Source organism: Gobius niger, assembly GCF_951799975.1.
Source record: "Gobius niger genome assembly, chromosome: 24".
In the NCBI taxonomy this organism is placed as follows: domain Eukaryota; kingdom Metazoa; phylum Chordata; class Actinopteri; order Gobiiformes; family Gobiidae; genus Gobius; species Gobius niger.
Genome location: NC_136875.1, coordinates 625,031 through 648,977, shown reverse-complemented (window position 1 = coordinate 648,977; position 23,947 = coordinate 625,031). Strand labels below are relative to the sequence as shown.

Genomic DNA, 23,947 nt, shown 5'->3' with positions numbered 1-23,947 from the left:
CCAGATTCATCTTGTGGCTGAAAGTCCTTTCATCGTTTGGACGTCTTTATGAGACAGTCATAAGGGTGTAAATGTGACCTTAGTACTGAACTTCAGGGCAGTTTTTTTCTTGTGGTTAGGTCCAGTTGTTACAGAAATACTAACAATAAACCATAGAATTTTTCACTGCACCAGTTCCATTTAGAGTGTTTAGAATGTTGTAATATCATTGTGAACGCAACCTATTTCTGCATCCTCCAAATGTCTCGAGGAACAATCACAGTTGGGTTGAAGTTGAACATTGTCTGCAGAAAAGTAAACCGCCTCTGGAGGAGCACAGTCCGACCCAGAGCATCAGCTGGAACCCGGGACAAGGACACATTAAAACAGTGAAATGAAGAGAGAGCAGCGTTGGAGGCAAAAGTTTGTGACCCTTTGAAAAAGAGAAAAGTCCAAACGGAGAAACCACAGTCCGATATTTCAGCTGTGTCAGTAAGTTCACACAGACAGTTCTCCACAAACAGCTCAAACACCGCCCACTTTACCACGGAGAGGAAGGGCCAAGTGCTTTGAACACGGGCACAGCGGCAGGTGGTATTTGTTTAAATGTTTTCTGCTCTGACATCACAAAGGTACGTTCACGCTGAAGGCAAAGGCACGATCAGGTGCAAACACCCGCGGTGCCCAGGGAGACGAGCAGGGCCAATGTGTGACTGGCATGTGTATCATGTCTGGGCCAAACGCAGGATGAGCCATTTTACAATTCAGTCGTGCTCCTCACTACCACTCACTACTCACTAACACACCCAAATGTTCACCCGACGGGTACTAGTGACCCCCAAATGTTCACCCGACGGGTGCTAGTGACCCCCAAATGTTCACCCGACGGGTGCTAGTGACCCCAAATGTTCACCCGACGGGTGCTAGTGACCCCCAAATGTTCACGCGACGGGTACTAGTGACCCCCAAATGTTCACGCGACAGGTGCTAGTGACCCCCGAATGTTCACGTGACAGGTGCTAGTGACCCCCAAATGTTCACGTGACAGGTGCTAGCGACCCCCAATGTTTACGCGACAGGTGCTACTGAACCCTAAATGTTAATGCGACAGGTGCTAGTGACCCCCAAATGTTCACCCGACAGGTGCTACTGAACCCTAAATGTTCACACGACAGGTGCTAGTGACCCCCAAATGTTCACGCGACGGGTGCTAGTGACCCCCGAATGTTCACACAGGTGCTAGCGACCCCCAAATGTTCACGCGACAGGTGCTAGTGACCCCCAAATGTTCACGCGACAGGTGCTAGTGAACCCCAAATGTTTACGCGACAGGTGCTAGTGACCCCCGAATGTTCACACAACAGGTGCTAGTGACCCCCAAACGTTCCAGCGACAGGTGCTAGCGACCCCCAATGTTTACGCGACAGGTGCTAGTGACCCCCGAATGTTCACACAACAGGTGCTAGTGACCCCCAAATGTTCACGCGACGGGTGCTAGTGACCCCCGAATGTTCACACAACAGGTGCTAGCGACCCCCAAATGTTTACGCGACAGGTGCTAGTGACCCCCGAATGTTCACACAACAGGTGCTAGTGACTCCCAAATGTTCACGCGACGGGTGCTAGTGACCCCCGAATGTTCACACAACAGGTGCTAGCGACCCCCAAATGTTTACGCGACAGGTGCTAGTGACCCCCGAATGTTCACACAACAGGTGCTAGCGACCCCCAATGTTTACGCGACAGGTGCTAGCGACCCCCAAATGTTCACCCGACGGGTGCTAGCGACCCCCAAATGTTCACCCGACGGGTGCTAGCGACCCCCAATGTTTACGCGACAGGTGCTAGCGACCCCCAAATGTTCACCCGACGGGTGCTAGCGACCCCCAATGTTTACGCGACAGGTGCTAGTGACCCCCAAATGTTCACCCGACAGGTGCTAGTGAACCCCCAATGTTTAAGCGACAGGTGCTAGTGACCCCCGAATGTTCACACAACAGGTGCTAGTGACCCCCAAATGTTCACGCGACAGGTGCTAGCGACCCCAAATGTTCACGCGACGGGTGCTAGTGAACCCCCAATGTTCACACAACAGGTGCTAGTGACCCCCAATGTTTACGCGACAGGTGCTAGCGACCCCCAAATGTTTACGCGACGGGTACTAGTGACCCCCAAATGTTCACGCGACGGGTGCTAGTGAACCCCCAATGTTTACGCGACAGGTGCTAGTGAACCCCAAATGTTCACGCGACGGGTACTAGTGACCCCCAAATGTTCACGCGACAGGTGCTAGTGAACCCCAAATGTTCACGCGACAGGTGCTAGTGACCCCCAAATGTTCACGCGACAGGTGCTAGCGACCCCCAATGTTTACGCGACAGGTGCTAGTGAACCCCAAATGTTCACGCGACAGGTGCTAGTGACCCCCAAATGTTCACGCAACGGGTGCTAGCGACCCCCAAATGTTCACGCGACAGGTGCTAGTGACCCCCAAATGTTCACGCGACAGGTGCTAGTGACCCCGAAATGTTCCAGCGACAGGTGCTAGTGACACCCAAATGTTCACGCAACCAGCAGCAGGCGTTTAACACGGTTCTTACACATCTTTTGCCTTCGGCTTGAACGTATCTCCGTAATCTAAAGTAAGTAGGCCTCCCCTCTCACTTCTCTACCCCTCCCTCGTTGCCTGTCGTCCTGGTAGACCCGCCCTCACCCTCTAACTCCTCTCCTCCCTTCTTCCCCCTCCCCTCTCTTCTCCCCCATCATGAGTCCTCGTTGCCGGAGTCGTCCTGGTCCTGGTAGACCCGCCCTCCCCCGTAGGCCCCTCCCCCCTCCTCCCCCTCGCTGTCCTCCTCCTCGCTCTCCTCCATGTCGTCGTAGAGGTCGTCATACAGCAGGTCGGAGCTGGAGTCCTGTGACGGCACGCGGGTCTGGATGCAGTACTCCGCCAGAGTCCGCGGCACCTTTACGCCGTCGCGGTCTGCATCTGCTGCCGTGGCCAGTACCTGCTTCCTGTGGAACACCAGAGGCAGAATGACCCGCTGAGTTAAACACTGTCCAGAGCAATCCAATACTGGTATCGGATATCAGAGCCAATACTGGAACAAATACTAATACCAATACCTTTTGTCCCAGGAAGAGTAGTTTTACTTGATGATTTCAGCATACTCCTCTTTCCATTTAATGCAGTAGTATTTGTATTAGTAGTAGCAGCAGATGTGGGAGTAAGTCATAAATGCAAGTCATTAGAAACCAATCGTTTCTAATGTTTTCCTATCCTTATGAAGTCTATGAATCTTCATCTCTTCACTCACTGTAGAAAACGTTCATTGCATCCAAAGAAACACACATTTTCCTCCTGCCTTTTCCCGCTGCATTGATTAGACTCACTGTGTTGGGAAATCGAAAAAGCATGTGGCTAATTACCATATGTAAACATAGGCACAACATACACAATGAATCCTGCTCTTTCAACAATTGAACTCAATCAATCAAATCAATATCATCAATCAATAAATTTAATGTTACACCTCATGGAGAGTCATCGACCTCAAGTCTAAGTTAAGTCTCAAGTCACAACGAGCAAGTCTAAGTCAAGTCCAGTCTTTTTGAGCATTGGTCACGCAAGTCTCAAGTCCTGAAAATTGCTCATCGACTGACTCGAGTTCAGTCATTTGACGCGAGTCTCCCACCTCTGAGTAGTAGTATTTTTACCTGATGATTACTTCTGTTTACTGCAGTAGTATTTGTAGTTGTATATGTAGTAGCAGCAGTGGTAGTACTTTTACCTGATGATTTCTGCGTACTCCTTCTCCTTGCCTTTGCTGTCTCGCCACTTCCTGAACATGACGGAGGCGTCGACGTTCGCCGGAGAAAAGGTGTTGGGTTCGTTCAGGAGTGAGATCACACTGAGCAGGATCGTCCTGGACACAACACACCAACATGTCACACACATGGACATCATCTGCTCACTCCTCCCCGTTTGCCATAATGACCACATCCCTCCCCAGCTCTGACCGAGCATGTTCCTTAAAAGGGCATGAGGGTGGGATCTTCACTGTAGACTCGGCCCTCCCGGGGCCAGTCAATCAAGGTCCGGCCCTCATTTGTATATGAGATTTGTAAAATGTACCTTACAAAAACCAGACTGGTTCTTTTTCATTGTTATTAACCCAGCGTTATCACAGGAGCAATATCGAGCTGTAGAAAGTTTTTTTTAAAATATGAAGGAGCAGTAAATGTGCAAGTGAAGGCTACAGAAGCTTCATTCTGAGTGGCCTCGGTAAAAACAAAAGAAACCTTTCTCCGATGTAGACGTCATTAAAACATGTTAAACTGAAGTTTGCGCTCCGCACACTTTTGGGAGCAGTGCGCTCTTTGCATGTTACAGCAGTTTTAAAGACAGAGGCTCTGGGGAATAAAGTTGGCCCACCAACCCGAAGCCTCTCAGTTTGCCGACCCGACCCGCACACATTAAAAAACTGCTGCATGTGGCTATCACTCAAACGGGAGCGCGTCACGTGACGGAGAGTTTACAGGAGAATTAGCACTTGTGCTGCTGAGGAACCTTTGAAATCACTTATGGACTTATCAGGAAACAAGGAGCAGAAACTATCATGAGGCTTTACTTTCACCACGTCATGGACGACTCTGTCTGTCAAAGTAAATGGAGTTTGGACTGAAGTGGAGCAGCTTTACCTGACGCTAAGAAGTTGCTCTCCTCAGGTCAGTAAGATGCTGTGTCTTTGATCTTAGTTTTACCTTGCTTCTTGTTGATGCATTACTTTCATCACATGTACGTGTCATTATGTGCTCGGGCACGGCTATTGTGACGCTTTTGTAGAGGTGATCAAAGTCAAACAGAAGCGATAGGTCAGGTGACATCTAAACAAAACATGTTCTGACACGTTTACCCCTTCAAACTAAACATTCATCTAAACACAGTCGACTTTGTGTGGCATTTATGGATAAGAATGCACTGTATGTAGTAAGCCAACGATATAAGGACAAAAAAAACAGTGCGCTTTGTGACCCGACCCACCCGCACCCCAAGTTTGCCGTAATTTTGAGGGACCCGACCCGACCAAATCCACGGGCGCATCTCTAGTACCCGTCAAACGTTTGGAAACTCTTTTTTATATGGAGTGTTTTTGCTTTTATTTCTCACTGTAGGTTTTCATTTATGAATTCTCCATAAGGGCTGCCTTTAGCTTTGATTACTGCTTTACACTTTTGACACCTTCTCAGTGAGCTTTCACAATATGGTCACAGAAAGGGTTTGGACTTCACAGACTGTCCACAGACATTTCAGGGACAAGGACCTAATGGTATTGGTCTTCCTTCCCTGACCATATTATTAATATATATATAATGTATTTTTTTATAATGAATTCTTTGATTTTATAAAATAAGAACGGCAGTTTAACAAAAAACACATTTTTTTCACCTTTTTGATTTATTATTATGGAGCTGATGATAATTCACAATACAGCCTAGTCCTTTGTAGATCTTGATGTACTACACTGGTGGTACTTCAAGATCGCAAAATTGTTTTACGTGATAAAAGATGCTCAGCTGTGGACAGAGAGGGAGTACCTGATGGGACAGGGGTTACGGGTGGTGTTAGGGAGTACCTGATGGGACAGGGGTTACGGGTGGTGTTAGGGAGTACCTGATGTACCTGATGGGGCAGGGTGGTAGATGTGGAGTTAGGGAGTACCTGACGTTTTGCGTGGGGTTCCAGCGCTCCGATGGCAGCTCTCCGCTCTGGGGGTCGTCCACAGGGGGATGCAGGATGGAGATGCACACGTCTCCATTCTGGGGGAACAAGGGAAAGTCAGTGACTTTGACATGAGCAGCAACAGAGAGGGAGAGAGTACCTCGTAGATGTTGGGGTGCCACATCTTGGTGAGGAAGCGGAAGGTCGGGGGCGAGTAGGGGTAATCCACTGGGAACTTAATGTGAGCCTTTGGACAGAGAAGAGAGAGAACTTCACATCACTGGGACATCATGTGCATGACCCTGGGATATCAGAAACACTGAGATATCAATGTGTCTATTGACAGAAATATGGGGGAAAAGGTATGGCAATTTTCTGTCATTTGATGTTTTCATATAAAAATAACATGTTTTAAGAGTAAAAATGGCCGAAATTAACAATGGGAGCTTGCGTCTTCCACAAAGGAAATGACCATATTTGGATTACAGAGTGTTGTCATAAATAAACATCGGAAAGGGAGAGTTTAGTCAGTTTTTACTCATGACATTAAAACAAAGATGTTCTAAACTGATCATGTTTTCACCTGCAGCGATTCACATAAGTGTGAAAAAGCTGCCAATTTAAAGTGCATATGACAGATTAGACAACCCATTTCACCAAAACCTAGTTAAAACAATTATATTCAAGATTTATGTTCAAACATTTTCCTGAATTTGTCCAAAAAATATATATATACTGTATGTATTTAAAAAAAAAAAAAAAAAAAATTCTTGGCCACAGAGGCCAGAAGTGACGTAGAATGAAACTGTGAATTGTTAATGATAAGCCATTTTAGTCAGTGGGATCATTTGTCCAAATAAACTGTAAACTGTCTCTCTCCCACAAACATTAGCAAACCTGGGGCAAAATGTGACATACTAAGGACCAACCATAAGAACAAATGTTGAGCTCTGACATTTAAAAAGGTCTCAGTGTAATGAATGGAGGACCGCGCTGGTAATGCAGAGAAGCTAGTAGGCTAGAGCTAATTGCCACGGCTGTAGTTTGTTTACGTCATGGTGGCTGCTTTGTTTACACTTTACATGCTGCGCACGTGAAGGAGGAGCTTATAGCTGCTGCATGGAACCAACTTCACCATAACATATTAAAAAGAAACTAAATTAGGTGCATTCAACCAAAGTTTGGACTTTTTAATCAGACTTTCTCCACAAGCTGATATTTTATGGGTGTAAAACTGTAACACAGGTATTATTCCACCAAATCAAAAAGAATTACAAAAACTTGACAACCGTCAAATGCACTTTAAGTCTCATGAAATGATTCAGAAAAGCATTTGGAAAAGGTGCATAAAGTTCATGCCTGTGTCTGATGCAGAGGCAGCTCGCGCTCCTCTGAGTTATATCTGTCTGTCTAAAAATACCACCCGCTGCACACACTACACTTGGACACCTGGATAATGTTTCAAACATCCTTACAAAATCTTTCAATCTATTAATAATGTAGCTTCTAATGTGAGTGTGGAGGAGGATGAGCGCTGGTTGCAGGTCGATGGGGACACTGCTGAAGCTACTGAAACAGTTTGAAATATGGGTCAATGTCTCCAGCTTCTACCTCTCATGTTTCCACAGTGGTTTCTACAGCAGCAAGTTAAAGTGCAAACAATCTGCGCATTTTCCCCGTAAGATTTGAAACCAAACCCATTTGGAAATAGATTTAAAAGTGGACATTGAATAAATAAAAAGATTAGCCACAAAGGGGAGATTTTTAGTAAAAATGTGTAAGACTGAGAAAATTTAAAGAAGTACGTAACTTGTTTACCTTAATAAATCATTTCCGCACTCCCTCTGGGGGTAATACAAGTGTTAATGGGGTGATAGGGGGGTCGTTCATCTCCCCCTGGTGTCACTAGCCAGAAAACCAAAATTGCAACTTTCCTGCCTCGGGGTCGGAGCACCAATACACACTAATGGAATCACGAAGAAGAAGCTAACAGAATAACGGACAAAGCTAAAGCTGTATGGATGATCAGCGTAGTATTTGCTCTCACGGACAATTAATGAGTAAAAAAACACAGTGTGGTACGACACCTTCAGTGGCGCTTATGGCCTCTAGGGGCATGAGTTACTTAGCTCTGCAGTAACATCCTATAAACAAGCATGTTACTGCAGCCCACCGTAGCTCACGAGACTTTTCAAATACATAAATGTAAAAAACTCTTCCTCACCCTTCGCGGGCGGTCTCTTTTTCCTCCAAGCTCGGGTCCTCTACCGTCGGCCTGGGAGCTTGAGGGTTCAGTATCTTTGCTGTTCCTAGAAGTGCACTTTTCTGGACCGAGATGTCTGATGTATTTCCTGGGATCTGCTGGAGCCACTCCTCCAGTTTGGGGGTCACTGCCCCGAGTGCCCCAACGACCACGGACACCACTGATGCCTTCACCCTCCAGGTTTTCTCCAGCTCTTCTCTGAGCCCCTGGTATTTCTCTAGTTTCTCGTGTTCCTTTTTCCAGATGTTGAAGTCTTGGTATTGCTATGTCGACCACAATGGCTCCTCTGCTCTTTGTCACCACCACAATGTCCGGTTGGTTCATTACCATTCTGTCCGTCTGTATCTGGAAGTCCCACAGGATCTTGGCTCGGTCATTCTCCACCACCTTTGGAGGTGTTTCCCACTTTGACCTTGGGGTTTCCAGCCCATACTCTGCACAGATGTTCCTGTACACTATACCAGCCACTTGGTTATGGCGCTCCATGTAAGCTTTCCCTGCCAGCATCTTACACCCTGCAGTTATGTTCTTACACCTGCAGCATCTTACACCCTGCAGTTATGTTCTTACACCTGCAGCCTCTTACACCCTGCAGTTATGTTCTTACACCTGCAGTTATGTTCTTACACCCTGCAGTTATGTTCTTACACCCTGCAGTTATGTTCTTACACCCTGCAGTTATGTTCTTACACCTGCAGCATCTTACACCCTGCAGTTATGTTCTTACACCTGCAGCATCTTACACCCTGCAGTTATGTAAAGCTGGATTGTCTCATTGGCCTCTTTGCACAGTCTACACCTGGGGTCTTGTCTGGTGTGGTAGATCTGGGCCTCTATTGCTCTGGTGCTCAAGGCCTGCTCCTGTGCAGCCATGATGAGCCTCTGTGCTGTCCTTTAGTCCTGCTCTGTCTAGCCATTGGTAGGATTTCTGTATATCCATATATAGCCACTTCAGTTATATATATATATATATATATATATATATATATATATATATATATATATATATATATATATATATATATATATATATATATATATATATATATATGTTAAAAACAGTTATTTGTGTTGAGAATCAGTATTTGTTTAAAAGCATGAATTTGCCATACTGGTAGCCCTTGAACAACTTAAAGTAGCCCTTGTCTCTAAAAAAGGTTGGTTTGAATCATAAAGTTTGTATTTTAACTGAAATTATGAGGAAAATAAAGTCGATCAATGTCAATATATGTCAGACATATAGATTTGCTGGAATCAAATGAATTGCTTTTTAACGAGTTGATTTGAGCATGATTGATTCAATGACTGCAGCTGCTCCATCACAGCGGTTAACTGACCACCCAGCCAACTGTTTCTTTTGGACATTCAGAGCTTTTCACAACAAGTGGAAGAATGGCCTTTTCTGGACAGTCATGCCTCGAAACATCCTCGATAGCTGCTCTTCAAAACAGTCGTTAATCAGCTGCATGCACAGAAACAGTTCTGTCTTACACTTGGTTACACAAACCAAAGTTCATTCTGGCACATATTTTAATTTAGTTGATAAATACTTCATATACACTTATTTTGCATGCCTCCGATAGGGCTGTCACGATAATTACTATATCGACTTATTGTTCAATAAAAAACGGATAAACGATACATTTTTGGGCTTGATATTTATGGTCTGTACAGCAGACAGCATTAGCATTCCCTTCCCGTTTCTTCTTTGTAAAACTTTGATTTCTAACTGAAGCAAATTGAGCTACATTATATTTCATGTTTACTGTAGCTTGTGTGGTATTTTAGGATGTGATTATGCACCTTAAGAACAAAAGTTGAAGTTCAAGAGTTAACAGTATCCAGTATTATTAGTCAATAATATCGCTTATCGTGATACTTTCCCGCCTCAATATATCGAACTTCAAATTTGTTAGCGTGACAGGCCTAGCCTCCGATTGGATACGAGCATATACTGTATAATGATGACACTGTGCTTCGTGTTTGTCTGTGCTTTGTCCATGTGAGAGAACAGACTCCTTCCATCTGTCTCACTGAAGTTCACCTTTTTATTGCCTTCTTTTACTTTTGATTTAGTTTAGGAGTCGACCAAAATATCTGCACATTATAGTCACACTTGTAGTCTCGCTGAAACCCTTTAATGGTTTCCTCAACCGTTTGGTGGAGCACACTTTTCAGTCCCTGCCTTTCATTGAGTCATGTGTTGTTTCTAATTCTGGCTTGATTAGCCAACTCTACCACTCGATTAAACTGTGAAATACCCAAATATCCAGTAGAGGTATGCCCTCTGGAACAAGCATGCCAGCAGAATTTGGCAAATAAACGGTGGCGCAGCAGGTTCGATTCCCACCTGCATATCATGGAGTAGGGCTGTGCAATTAATCGAAATTCAATTACAATTTCGATTATTACACTAAACGATTACAAAATTAGCATAATCGAAAAAGAACGTTTTTTTTTTCTTCTTTTTTTTCAATTTATTTATTTATTTTTTGCAAAGCAGACTTGCATTATTTCATGGCGCTGGGATTATTTTCCCTTCGCATTTCATATGCCACGGCTCATGCTTTTGCCTGACATAAAAACAAACAGCGCTGTGTGATGATGTCATCAGGCCACGCTGCTCAGTTTACTTTTGCAGGTGTGAGGGCTGGCCAGCAGGGTGCAGGTCTGAAACAGAGTCTCTCACAAGTTTGATAAAACACTGCAGTGAAAGAGCTGTTCTGCAGGAAATGAGCTACGAGACGTACGCTGTACGAGACGTACGCTGTACGAGACGTACGCTGTACGAGACGTACGCTGTACGAGACGTACGCTGTACGAGACGTACGCTACGTACGCTGTACGAGATGTACGCTGTACGCTACGTACGCTGTACGAGATGTACGCTGTACGCTACGTACGCTGTACGATATGTATGCTGTACGAGACGTACGCTGTACGAGACGTACGCTGTACGAGACGTACGCTGTACGATATGTATGCTGTACGAGACGTACGCTGTACGAGACGTACGCTGTACGATATGTATGCTGTACGAGACGTACGCTGTACGAGATGTATGCTGTACGAGACGTACGCTGTACGAGACGTACGCTGTACGAGACGTACGCTGTACGATATGTATGCTGTACGAGACGTACGCTGTACGAGACGTACGCTGTACGATATGTATGCTGTACGAGACGTACGCTGTACGAGATGTATGCTGTACGAGACGTACGCTGTACGAGATGTACGCTGTACGAGACGTACGCTGTACGAGACGTACGCTGTACGAGATGTATGCTGTACGCTGTACGAGACGTATGCTGTACGCTGTACGAGACGTACGCTGTACGCTACGTACGCTGTACGCTGTACGAGATGTATGCTGTACGCTGTACGAGACGTACGCTGTACGAGACGTACGCTGTACGAGACGTACGCTGTACGCTACGTACGCTGTACGCTACGTACGCTGTACGAGACGTACGCTGTACGAGACGTACGCTGTACGAGACGTACGCTGTACGCTACGTACGCTGTACGAGACGCTGTACGAGACGCTGTACGAGACGTACGCTGTACGAGACGTACGCTGTACGAGACGTACGCTGTACGAGACGTACGCTGTACGCTACGTACGCTGTACGAGACGTACGCTGTACGAGACGTACGCTGTACGAGACGTACGCTGTACGAGACGTACGCTGTACGAGACGTACGCTGTACGAGACGTACGCTGTACGAGACATACGCTGTACGAGACATACGCTGTACGAGACGTACGCTACGTACGCTGTACAAGATGTACGCTGTACGAGACGTACGCTGTACGAGACGTACGCTGTACGATATGTATGCTGTACGAGACGTACGCTGTACGAGACGTACGCTGTACGATATGTACGCTGTACGAGAAGTACGCTGTACGAGACGTACGCTGTACGAGAAGTACGCTGTACGAGACGTACGCTACGTACGCTGTACAAGATGTACGCTGTACGAGACGTACGCTGTACGAGACGTACGCTGTACGATATGTATGCTGTACGAGACGTACGCTGTACGAGACGTACGCTGTACGATATGTACGCTGTACGAGAAGTACGCTGTACGAGATGTACGCTGTACGAGATGTACGCTGTACGATATGTACGCTGTACGAGACGTACGCTGTACGAGACGTACGCTGTACGAGACGTACGCTGTACGAGACGTTCGCTGTACGAGACGTACGCTGTACGATATGTATGCTGTACGATATGTATGCTGTACGAGACGTACGCTGTACGATATGTATGCTGTACGAGACGTACGCTGTACGAGACGTACGCTGTACGAGACGTACGCTGTACGATATGTACGCTGTACGAGACGTACGCTGTACGAGACGTACGCTGTACGAGACGTACGCTGTACGAGACGTACGCTGTACGAGATGTACGCTGTACGGGACGTACGCTGTACGAGACGTACGCTGTACGAGATGTATGCTGTACGAGACGTACGCTGTACGCTACGTACGCTGTACGCTGTACGAGACGTATGCTGTACGCTGTACGAGACGTACGCTGTACGCTACGTACGCTGTACGCTGTACGAGACGTATGCTGTACGCTGTACGAGACGTACGCTGTACGCTACGTACGCTGTACGCTGTACGAGATGTATGCTGTACGCTGTACGAGACGTACGCTGTACGAGACGTACGCTGTACGCTACGTACGCTGTACGAGATGTACGCTGTACGAGACGTACGCTGTACGAGACGTGCGCTGTACGAGACGTACGCTGTACGATATGTACGCTGTACGAGACGTACGCTGTACGAGACGTACGCTGTACGAGACGTACGCTGTACGAGACGTACGCTGTACGAGACGTACGCTGTACGAGACGTACGCTGTACGAGACGTACGCTGTACGATATGTACGCTGTACGAGACGTACGCTGTACGAGACGTACGCTGTATGAGATGTACGCTGTACGAGACGTATGCTGTACGCTGTACGAGACGTACGCTGTACGCTACGTACGCTGTACGAGATGTATGCTGTACGCTGTACGAGACGTATGCTGTACGCTGTACGAGACGTACGCTGTACGAGACGTACGAGACGTACGCTGTACGATATGTATGCTGTACGAGACGTACGCTGTACGAGACGTACGCTGTACGAGACGTACGCTGTACGAGACGTACGCTGTACGAGACGTACGCTGTACGAGACGTACGCTGTACGAGATGTACGCTGTACGAGACGTACGCTGTACGCTACGTACGCTGTACGAGACGTATGCTGTACGCTGTACGAGACGTACGCTGTACGCTACGTACGCTGTACGAGAAGTACGCTGTACGAGACGTACGCTACGTACGCTGTACAAGATGTACGCTGTACGAGACGTACGCTGTACGAGACGTACGCTGTACGATATGTATGCTGTACGAGACGTTCGCTGTACGAGACGTACGCTGTACGATATGTATGCTGTACGATATGTATGCTGTACGAGACGTACGCTGTACGATATGTATGCTGTACGAGACGTACACTGTACGAGACGTACGCTGTACGAGACGTACGCTGTACGATATGTACGCTGTACGAGACGTACGCTGTACGAGATGTATGCTGTACGAGACGTACGCTGTACGAGACGTACGCTGTACGAGATGTACGCTGTACGGGACGTACGCTGTACGAGACGTACGCTGTACGAGATGTATGCTGTACGAGACGTACGCTGTACGCTACGTACGCTGTACGCTGTACGAGACGTATGCTGTACGCTGTACGAGACGTACGCTGTACGCTACGTACGCTGTACGCTGTACGAGACGTATGCTGTACGCTGTACGAGACGTACGCTGTACGCTACGTACGCTGTACGCTGTACGCTGTACGAGATGTATGCTGTACGCTGTACGAGACGTACGCTGTACGAGACGTACGCTGTACGAGACGTACGCTGTACGCTACGTACGCTGTACGAGATGTACGCTGTACGAGACGTACGCTGTACGAGACGTGCGCTGTACGAGACGTACGCTGTACGATATGTACGCTGTACGAGACGTACGCTGTACGAGACGTACGCTGTACGAGATGTACGCTGTACGAGATGTACGCTGTACAATATGTACGCTGTACGAGACGTACGCTGTACGAGACGTACGCTGTACGAGACGTACGCTGTACGAGACGTACGCTGTACGAGACGTACGCTGTACGAGACGTACGCTGTACGAGACGTACGCTGTACGAGACGTACGCTGTACGATATGTACGCTGTACGAGACGTACGCTGTACGAGACGTACGCTGTATGAGATGTACGCTGTACGAGACGTATGCTGTACGCTGTACGAGACGTACGCTGTACGCTACGTACTAGGGATGGTCCGATATGAAAATTTTCTGCCGATACCGATATCCGATATTTGCCTCACTGGTGTGGCCGATATCCGATATTTGCCGATATTTATTTCAACGTTAAAAATCAATAGAAAGGCTTACTCAAATGTGGTAAAGTTTGTAAATTGTTCCATTATTGGAATGTCTTATGCTTATGCCTGGGACACATCTCACACACCAGGATGAAACAATCCTTTTTATTAGAAAAATATTAAAAAGACCAAATGCAATGTTGGAGTGAAATGTCATTTTGTTTTTGGCTAAATATTTACTCAGACCTACTTATTATTATACTTTCACCCATGTCCTCTATTAATGGGAAACACTGACACTGGGAATATGCTAGGCTACTATTGATTGTATTTTTTATTAAAATATGTAGCCTACCATGTTGTTTAAGCTACATGTTTTAACTTTAAACAAATCTGATAAAGGACACACTGCTCTGTATGAAGCTTTGAAGCACCTTATATGAACTTATGAGGCCAGACTGAATATTTAGAGTTGGTTTAGAACTGGCAAAAAGCAAATAGTAGATTTACAAGATTAGCATGAGCTTTGATCTGCTTTGTTTTCAATGATAAATGCGCGAACGATCGCAAATGCGTCTAATTAAATATGCGCGAAAATGCGACATGACATAACGCCTCGTTTTCACAGGACATTAACATGACAAAAGTGGGCAGAGTAAACGTCAATACAGACATTATCATCACTGTAGTGAGACCTATATGATGACAGAAAGGTCATGTTTACGTGTTGTAGCTTTAGCCTGTTAGCAGCTATGCTAGCGCTAACAAACAAAGTTATAAATCTGGCGTCAGGACGGAGAAACTTTTGCAACACTCACCTCAGATGTAGCGACAAATAATCCATCAGAAAATGATTCCTGTTAATCCTGACTCAGAATAATGTCCATGGAGGCAGTTTTAGTCCAGTTTGTTGCAGCAGTAACTTGTGGCTCTGCATCTCTGTGGTGTCCAAGTGTCCGCTCCACTTTGTTTAAACTTAGTAAAAACATACTTTCTTTTGGAGACGTGTGAATTTATGCTGGAGGTTCTTTATTTTTAGGAGCCACTGTTTATTTGAGATAATTTGAATAAATTGTTGCCCCAGTCAGGTCAGTGCAGCCCATCTACACCGCTGCTGCTTTCAGGTGCGCTATGACATTACGGTGTAGTAAATAATTCAAAGAAAAAAAAAATATCGGCCGATATTTTCCCATATCGGACCGATACCGATATGAGAAAAAAGGACAAATATCGGCCGATAATATCGGCGGCGCCGATATATCGGCCATCCCTACTACGTACGCTGTACGCTGTACGAGATGTATGCTGTACGCTGTACGAGACGTATGCTGTACGCTGTACGAGACGTACGCTGTACGAGACGTACGAGACGTACGCTGTACGATATGTATGCTGTACGAGACGTACGCTGTACGAGACGTACGCTGTACGAGACGTACGCTGTACGATATGTACGCTGTACGAGACGTACGCTGTACGAGATGTATGCTGTACGAGACGTACGCTGTACGAGATGTACGCTGTACGAGACGTACGCTGTACGAGACGTACGCTGTACGAGATGTATGCTGTACGAGACGTACGCTGTACGCTACGTACGCTGTACGCTGTACGAGACGTATGCTGTACGCTGTACGAGACGTACGCTGTACGCTACGTACGCTGTACGAGACGTATGCTGTACGCTGTACGAGACGTACGCTGTACGCTGTACGAGATGTATGCTGTACGCTGTACGAGACGTACGCTGTACGAGACGTACGCTGTACGAGACGTACGCTGTACGCTACGTACGCTGTACGATATGTACGCTGTACGAGAAGTACGCTGTACGAGATGTACGCTGTACGAGATGTACGCTGTACCATATGTACGCTGTACGAGACGTACGCTGTACGAGACGTACGCTGTACGAGACGTACGCTGTACGAGACGTACGCTGTACGAGACGTTCGCTGTACGAGACGTACGCTGTACGATATGTACGCTGTACGATATGTATGCTGTACGAGACGTACGCTGTACGAGACGTACGCTGTACGAGACGTACGCTGTACGAGACGTACGCTGTACGAGACGTGCGCTGTACGAGACGTACGCTGTACGAGACGTACGCTGTACGAGACGTACGCTGTACGAGATGTACGCTGTACGAGATGTACGCTGTACAATATGTACGCTGTACGAGACGTACGCTGTACGAGACGTACGCTGTACGAGACTTACGCTGTACGAGACGTACGCTGTACGAGACGTTCGCTGTACGATATGTACGCTGTACGATATGTACGCTGTACGAGACGTACGCTGTACGAGACGTACGCTGTACGAGACGTACGCTGTACGAGACGTACGCTGTACGAGACGTACGCTGTACGCTGTACGAGACGTACGCTGTACGCTGTACGAGACGTATGCTGTACGCTGTACGAGACGTACGCTGTACGCTACGTACGCTGTACGAGATGTATGCTGTACGCTGTACGAGACGTACGCTGTACGAGACGTACGCTGTACGAGACGTACGCTGTACGAGACGTACGCTGTATGAGATGTACGCTGTACGAGACGTATGCTGTACGCTGTACGAGACGTACGCTGTACGCTACGTACGCTGTACGCTGTACGAGATGTATGCTGTACGCTGTACGAGACGTATGCTGTACGCTGTACGAGACGTACGCTGTACGAGACGTACGAGACGTACGCTGTACGATATGTATGCTGTACGAGACGTACGCTGTACGAGACGTACGCTGTACGAGACGTACGCTGTACGATATGTACGCTGTACGAGACGTACGCTGTACGAGATGTATGCTGTACGAGACGTACGCTGTACGAGATGTACGCTGTACGAGATGTACGCTGTACGATATGTATGCTGTACGATATGTATGCTGTACGAGACGTACGCTGTACGATATGTATGCTGTACGAGACGTACGCTGTACGAGACGTACGCTGTACGAGACGTACGCTGTACGATATGTACGCTGTACGAGACGTACGCTGTACGAGATGTATGCTGTACGAGACGTACGCTGTACGAGACGTACGCTGTACGAGATGTACGCTGTACGGGACGTACGCTGTACGAGACGTACGCTGTACGAGATGTATGCTGTACGAGACGTACGCTGTACGCTACGTACGCTGTACGCTGTACGAGACGTATGCTGTACGCTGTACGAGACGTACGCTGTACGCTACGTACGCTGTACGCTGTACGAAACGTATGCTGTACGCTGTACGAGACGTACGCTGTACGCTACGTACGCTGTACGAGATGTATGCTGTACGCTGTACGAGACGTACGCTGTACGAGACGTACGCTGTACGAGACGTACGCTGTACGCTACGTACGCTGTACGAGATGTACGCTGTACGAGACGTACGCTGTACGAGACGTGCGCTGTACGAGACGTACGCTGTACGATATGTACGCTGTACGAGACGTACGCTGTACGATATGTACGCTGTACGAGACGTACGCTGTACGAGACGTACGCTGTACGAGACGTACGCTGTACGAGACGTACGCTGTACGAGACGTACGCTGTACGAGACGTACGCTGTACGATACGTACGCTGTACGAGACGTACGCTGTACGAGACGTACGCTGTATGAGATGTACGCTGTACGAGACGTACGCTGTACGATATGTACGCTGTACGAGACGTACGCTGTACGAGACGTACGCTGTATGAGATGTACGCTGTACGAGACGTATGCTGTACGCTGTACGAGACGTACGCTGTACGCTACGTACGCTGTACGCTGTACGAGATGTATGCTGTACGCTGTACGAGACGTATGCTGTACGCTGTACGAGACGTACGCTGTACGAGACGTACGAGACGTACGCTGTACGATATGTATGCTGTACGAGACGTACGCTGTACGAGACGTACGCTGTACGAGACGTACGCTGTACGATATGTACGCTGTACGAGACGTACGCTGTACGAGATGTATGCTGTACGAGACGTACGCTGTACGAGATGTACGCTGTACGAGACGTACGCTGTACGAGACGTACGCTGTACGAGATGTATGCTGTACGAGACGTACGCTGTACGCTACGTACGCTGTACGCTGTACGAGACGTATGCTGTACGCTGTACGAGACGTACGCTGTACGCTACGTACGCTGTACGAGACGTATGCTGTACGCTGTACGAGACGTACGCTGTACGCTACGTACGCTGTACGCTGTACGAGATGTATGCTGTACGAGACGTACGCTGTACGAGACGTACGCTGTACGAGACGTACGCTGTACGCTACGTACGCTGTACGATACGTACGCTGTACGAGAAGTACGCTGTACGAGATGTACGCTGTACGAGATGTACGCTGTACGAGATGTACGCTGTACGAGACGTACGCTGTACGAGACGTACGCTGTACGAGACGTACGCTGTACGAGACGTACGCTGTACGAGACGTACGCTGTACGAGACGTACGCTGTACGATACGTACGCTGTACGAGACGTACGCTGTACGAGACGTACGCTGTACGAGACGTACGCTGTACGAGACGTACGCTGTACGAGACGTACGCTGTACGCTGTACGAGACGTATGCTGTACGCTGTACGAGACGTACGCTGTACGCTACGTACGCTGTACGAGATGTATGCTGTACGCTGTACGAGACGTACGCTGTACGAGACGTACGCTGTACGAGACGTACGCTGTATGAGATGTACGCTGTACGAGACGTATGCTGTACGCTGTACGAGACGTACGCTGTACGCTACGTACGCTGTACGCTGTACGAGATGTATGCTGTACGCTGTACGAGACGTATGCTGTACGCTGTACGAGACGTACGCTGTACGAGACGTACGAGACGTACGCTGTACGATATGTATGCTGTACGAGACGTACGCTGTACGAGACGTACGCTGTACGAGACGTACGCTGTACGATATGTACGCTGTACGAGACGTACGCTGTACGAGATGTATGCTGTACGAGACGTACGCTGTACGAGATGTACGCTGTACGAGACGTACGCTGTACGAGACGTACGCTGTACGAGATGTATGCTGTACGAGACGTACGCTGTACGCTACGTACGCTGTACGCTGTACGAGACGTATGCTGTACGCTGTACGAGACGTACGCTGTACGCTACGTACGCTGTACGCTGTACGAGACGTATGCTGTACGCTGTACGAGACGTACGCTGTACGCTACGTACGCTGTACGCTGTACGAGATGTATGCTGTACGCTGTACGAGACGTACGCTGTACGAGACGTACGCTGTACGAGACGTACGCTGTACGAGACGTACGCTGTACGCTACGTACGCTGTACGAGATGTACGCTGTACGAGACGTACGCTGTACGAGACGTGCGCTGTACGAGACGTACGCTGTACGATATGTACGCTGTACGAGACGTACGCTGTACGATATGTACGCTGTACGAGACGTACGCTGTACGAGACGTACGCTGTACGATATGTACGCTGTACGAGACGTACGCTGTACGATATGTACGCTGTACGAGACGTACGCTGTACGAGACGTACGCTGTACGAGACGTACGCTGTACGCTACGTACGCTGTACGAGACGTACGCTGTACGAGACGTACGCTGTACGAGACGTACGCTGTACGATATGTACGCTGTACGAGACGTACGCTGTACGATATGTACGCTGTACGATATGTACGCTGTACGAGAAGTACGCTGTACGAGATGTACGCTGTACGAGATGTACGCTGTACCATATGTACGCTGTACCATATGTACGCTGTACGAGACGTACGCTGTACGAGACGTACGCTGTACGAGACGTACGCTGTACGAGACGTTCGCTGTACGAGACGTACGCTGTACGATATGTACGCTGTACGAGACGTACGCTGTACGAGACGTACGCTGTACGATATGTACGCTGTACGAGACGTACGCTGTACGATATGTACGCTGTACGAGACGTACGCTGTACGAGACGTACGCTGTACGAGACGTACGCTGTACGAGACGTACGCTGTACGCTACGTACGCTGTACGAGACGTACGCTGTACGAGACGTACGCTGTACGAGACGTACGCTGTACGATATGTACGCTGTACGAGACGTACGCTGTACGATATGTACGCTGTACGATATGTACGCTGTACGAGAAGTACGCTGTACGAGATGTACGCTGTACGAGATGTACGCTGTACCATATGTACGCTGTACGAGACGTACGCTGTACGAGACGTACGCTGTACGAGACGTACGCTGTACGAGACGTTCGCTGTACGAGACGTACGCTGTACGATATGTATGCTGTACGATACGTACGCTGTACGAGACGTACGCTGTACGAGACGTACGCTGTACGAGACGTACCCTGTACGAGACGTACGCTGTACGAGATGTATGCTGTACGCTGTACGAGACGTATGCTGTACGCTGTACGAGACGTACGCTGTACGCTACGTACGCTGTACGCTGTACGAGATGTATGCTGTACGCTGTACGAGACGTACGCTGTACGAGACGTACGCTGTACGAGACGTACGCTGTATGAGATGTACGCTGTACGAGACGTATGCTGTACGCTGTACGAGACGTACGCTGTACGCTACGTACGCTGTACGCTGTACGAGATGTATGCTGTACGCTGTACGAGACGTATGCTGTACGCTGTACGAGACGTACGCTGTACGAGACGTACGAGACGTACGCTGTACGAGACGTACGCTGTACGCTGTAGTGAGTACCTTACAGTAGTCGCCCTCACAGCGTGTAGTGAGTACCTTACAGTACCCGCTCTCGTACTGCGTGTAGTGAGTACCTTACAGTAACCGCCCTCACAGCGTGTAGTGAGTACCTTACAGTAACCGCCCTCACAGCGTGTAGTGATTACCTTACAGTAGCCGCTCTCACAGCGTGTAGTGAGTACCTTACAGTAGCCGCTCTCACAGCGTGTAGCGAGTACCTTACAGTAGCCGCTCTCACAGCGTGTAGTGAGTACCTTACAGTAGCCGCCCTCACAGCGTGTAGTGAGTACCTTGATGTAGCTGCTCTCGTAAAGCATGTAATGAGTACCTTACAGTAGCCGCTCTCGTACTGCGTGTAGTGAGTACCTTGAAGTAGCCGCCCTCGTACAGCGTGTTGGGTGGTCCGAAGATGGCCACCTCCCAGTTGTAGAGGTCGGACTCCTCCACCAGGGTGATCCTAAAGCCCTCCACCGGTTGCTCCTGTAACGACTTGAGCTCCACCATCAGCGCCTTCTGCGAGGAGGGCGTGGCCTGCTGCGCCATGTCTCCGGACCTGCAGCACACACAGAGTAAAGCAGATGCCCTCCCAGCCTCCTGCAGCATGTGACTGAGACTGGAGCTGAACAGCCCGACACAGAACCCTATGCTAACATTTTCCATCTACAATTCTGCAATATACGCTAAATAACTTCATATATTCAAAATATGTTCACACTATGGTGTTTGTGGCATCTTTTCATAGTTTGTTAATTCCAGTATTCTTCTCTAGACAATTCTTCATTTATTTTATTTCACTTTTTTACAGTTTTGTTTAAACTTGCCTACACTGGCTGCCCTCTGCTCCTACAGGTCGTCCCTGCGGCATTAAAGATGGGTCAAATGCTGAGAACGAATTTTCCTACGGAGATTAATAAAGTATAACTTAATCAAATTTCCAAAGTGTGATTAATCTGATTGTTTGTTTTTTCTAAATGAATGACTCCGAGCTCCTCCCGAGTGACTGAGTTCCTCCCGCTATCTCTAAGGGTGCGCCCAGCCACCCTGCCAAGGAAACTTATTTCAACTGCTTGTATTCGCAAACTCCAATTATGAAACGAATCAAGTACAAATATTATCTAAAAAAAAAAAAGAATGTATATACATTCATTTTATATATATTAATATATCAATATTTTGGGGGGCATTTTTGATAACAATGATGAAGCCCTATCGTTGTTATGCAAACCATGAAAAATATGCAAAAACATCCTGGCAAGAATATTCATTTCGATTACTTTGTGCTGCAAAACTGCAGTATAAAACACTTACCTACCTAACAGTTAGCAGCAGCAGATTTTGCTACTTTTTAGTTTCTGGACAGTTTCAGGCGATATACTGTTTTTTTTTTTTTATATCTCCCAAACAACTATTATCTTGTTGCCCACCTCCAGTTTTTGAAGTAATTTGCACTTTTTTTAAGGTTGATGTCATAATGTCTGGTGGAGGGCAGGAGCCGATACAACTCTATGGGAGAAATACACTTTTTGTAAGTAATCTCAAAACAAAGTCCTTCCTATTGGCCAACCTCACGCTCATGTTTTCAATTATTGTTTCCACTTTACAGAGAAAATAATTGGACATATGTGGCCATATGTGTTCATATGCTAACAGAGGACATAATGAACTTTGAAACAGTTTTTGTTTCATATGGATTCTTCCACTAATGACTGAACATTCACCAAAACTAAGAGGAAAATATCTGCAGTTCTGCAGTTACCACAGTTACCATAGTTACCGCCACCTCAATTTTAAACTATGGGCTCTTTAGAATGTTGTGATGCAACCTACTGTTTAAAAGGATATCACACATTATATTGTAAAATCCCCATTCTTCTAAGTAGATGAAAATCGTTTAAACACCCAAGTCTTCAACTTTGACTAAAATGACTGATTTGTATTATTTTCCTGCAGAAGGCCTTACATGAATCACATCCAGATGTTTTTCGCAGATAAAAGCCTTGGTGTCGTACCTCCGTGTGTGTGTGTGTGTGTACTCTCTGTCCCCGGGCTGGTTGGGGGTCACTGGTTCATGTCTGGCCGGGCCTGGGCGCTCGGAGCTGGGACACGGGGACAGTGCAGACTCGGGGGTCGGTGCTGGTTCTGTTCAGGCCGCGGATCAGTGTCGGAGCTGGGGCATGCTGGGGCTGGTTTGTCCCGCTTTGTCCTGGTTGGTCCCTGTACGACCTGGTTATCTTGGTTTATCCTGGTTTGTCCCGGTTCGGCCTGGTTGTCCCAGTTCCCTCGGACACAGCTGTTGTTGTTTACGTTTGTTGCACTCGGAGGAGGCTGCAGTCGCAGAGGAAGTTGCGGCAGAAACAGCTCTGTCCGGCGTGTTCAGTGGCGCTGACGCAGCAGAGGAGTGTAATGTTGTTCAAGTGGAGGGTTTTAGAAGAGAAACGCGCAAGTTTAAACTAAATTCAGACCGTTTGTTGGAATTTATTTTTCTCCGTCGACGCTTCCGGCTACCACTGCGCGTGTCTGTGTACGTAAAAGCGCGTACGTTCTGGACGTGACGTGCGCGCTCTAGTGCTGCCCAGATTGTTTGTCACAATTTTTTTAAAATTAGTATTATTTTATTTATTTTACGTCGTTTTTAAAGAAAACAAAATTGTGGTGTGTTCCCGAGTGTAAATACAATTATATAAATTACAGAAGCATATTTTTGTCAAATAAAATTATGCATTGATTCAAGTATATCATATTTTGGAAGGCATTTTAATGAAAGATAAATAGTGATTACACACAATTAAAGCCTTTTACGGTGTCACCGTAAC

The 23,947-nt window shown here is 47.4% G+C and overlaps 1 protein-coding gene across 1 annotated transcript; it reads right to left on the bottom strand.

Annotated features, from left to right (window-relative positions):
* Nucleotides 1-2,741: 2,741 nt before the first annotated feature.
* On the bottom strand, nucleotides 2,742-23,650 carry ube2r2 (ubiquitin-conjugating enzyme E2R 2; the record flags this gene model as incomplete). The annotated part of the gene is made up of 6 exons (XM_079582116.1): nucleotides 23,144-23,650; nucleotides 21,501-21,687; nucleotides 5,859-5,945; nucleotides 5,699-5,796; nucleotides 3,768-3,902; nucleotides 2,742-2,991 (listed from the first exon to the last, which is right to left on the bottom strand). The coding sequence occupies exons 2-6, from the start codon at nucleotides 21,675-21,677 to the stop codon at nucleotides 2,742-2,744; spliced, it is 747 nt and encodes a 248-aa protein (XP_079438242.1). The 5' UTR covers nucleotides 21,678-21,687; nucleotides 23,144-23,650.
* Between the last annotated feature and the right edge of the window lie 297 nt (nucleotides 23,651-23,947).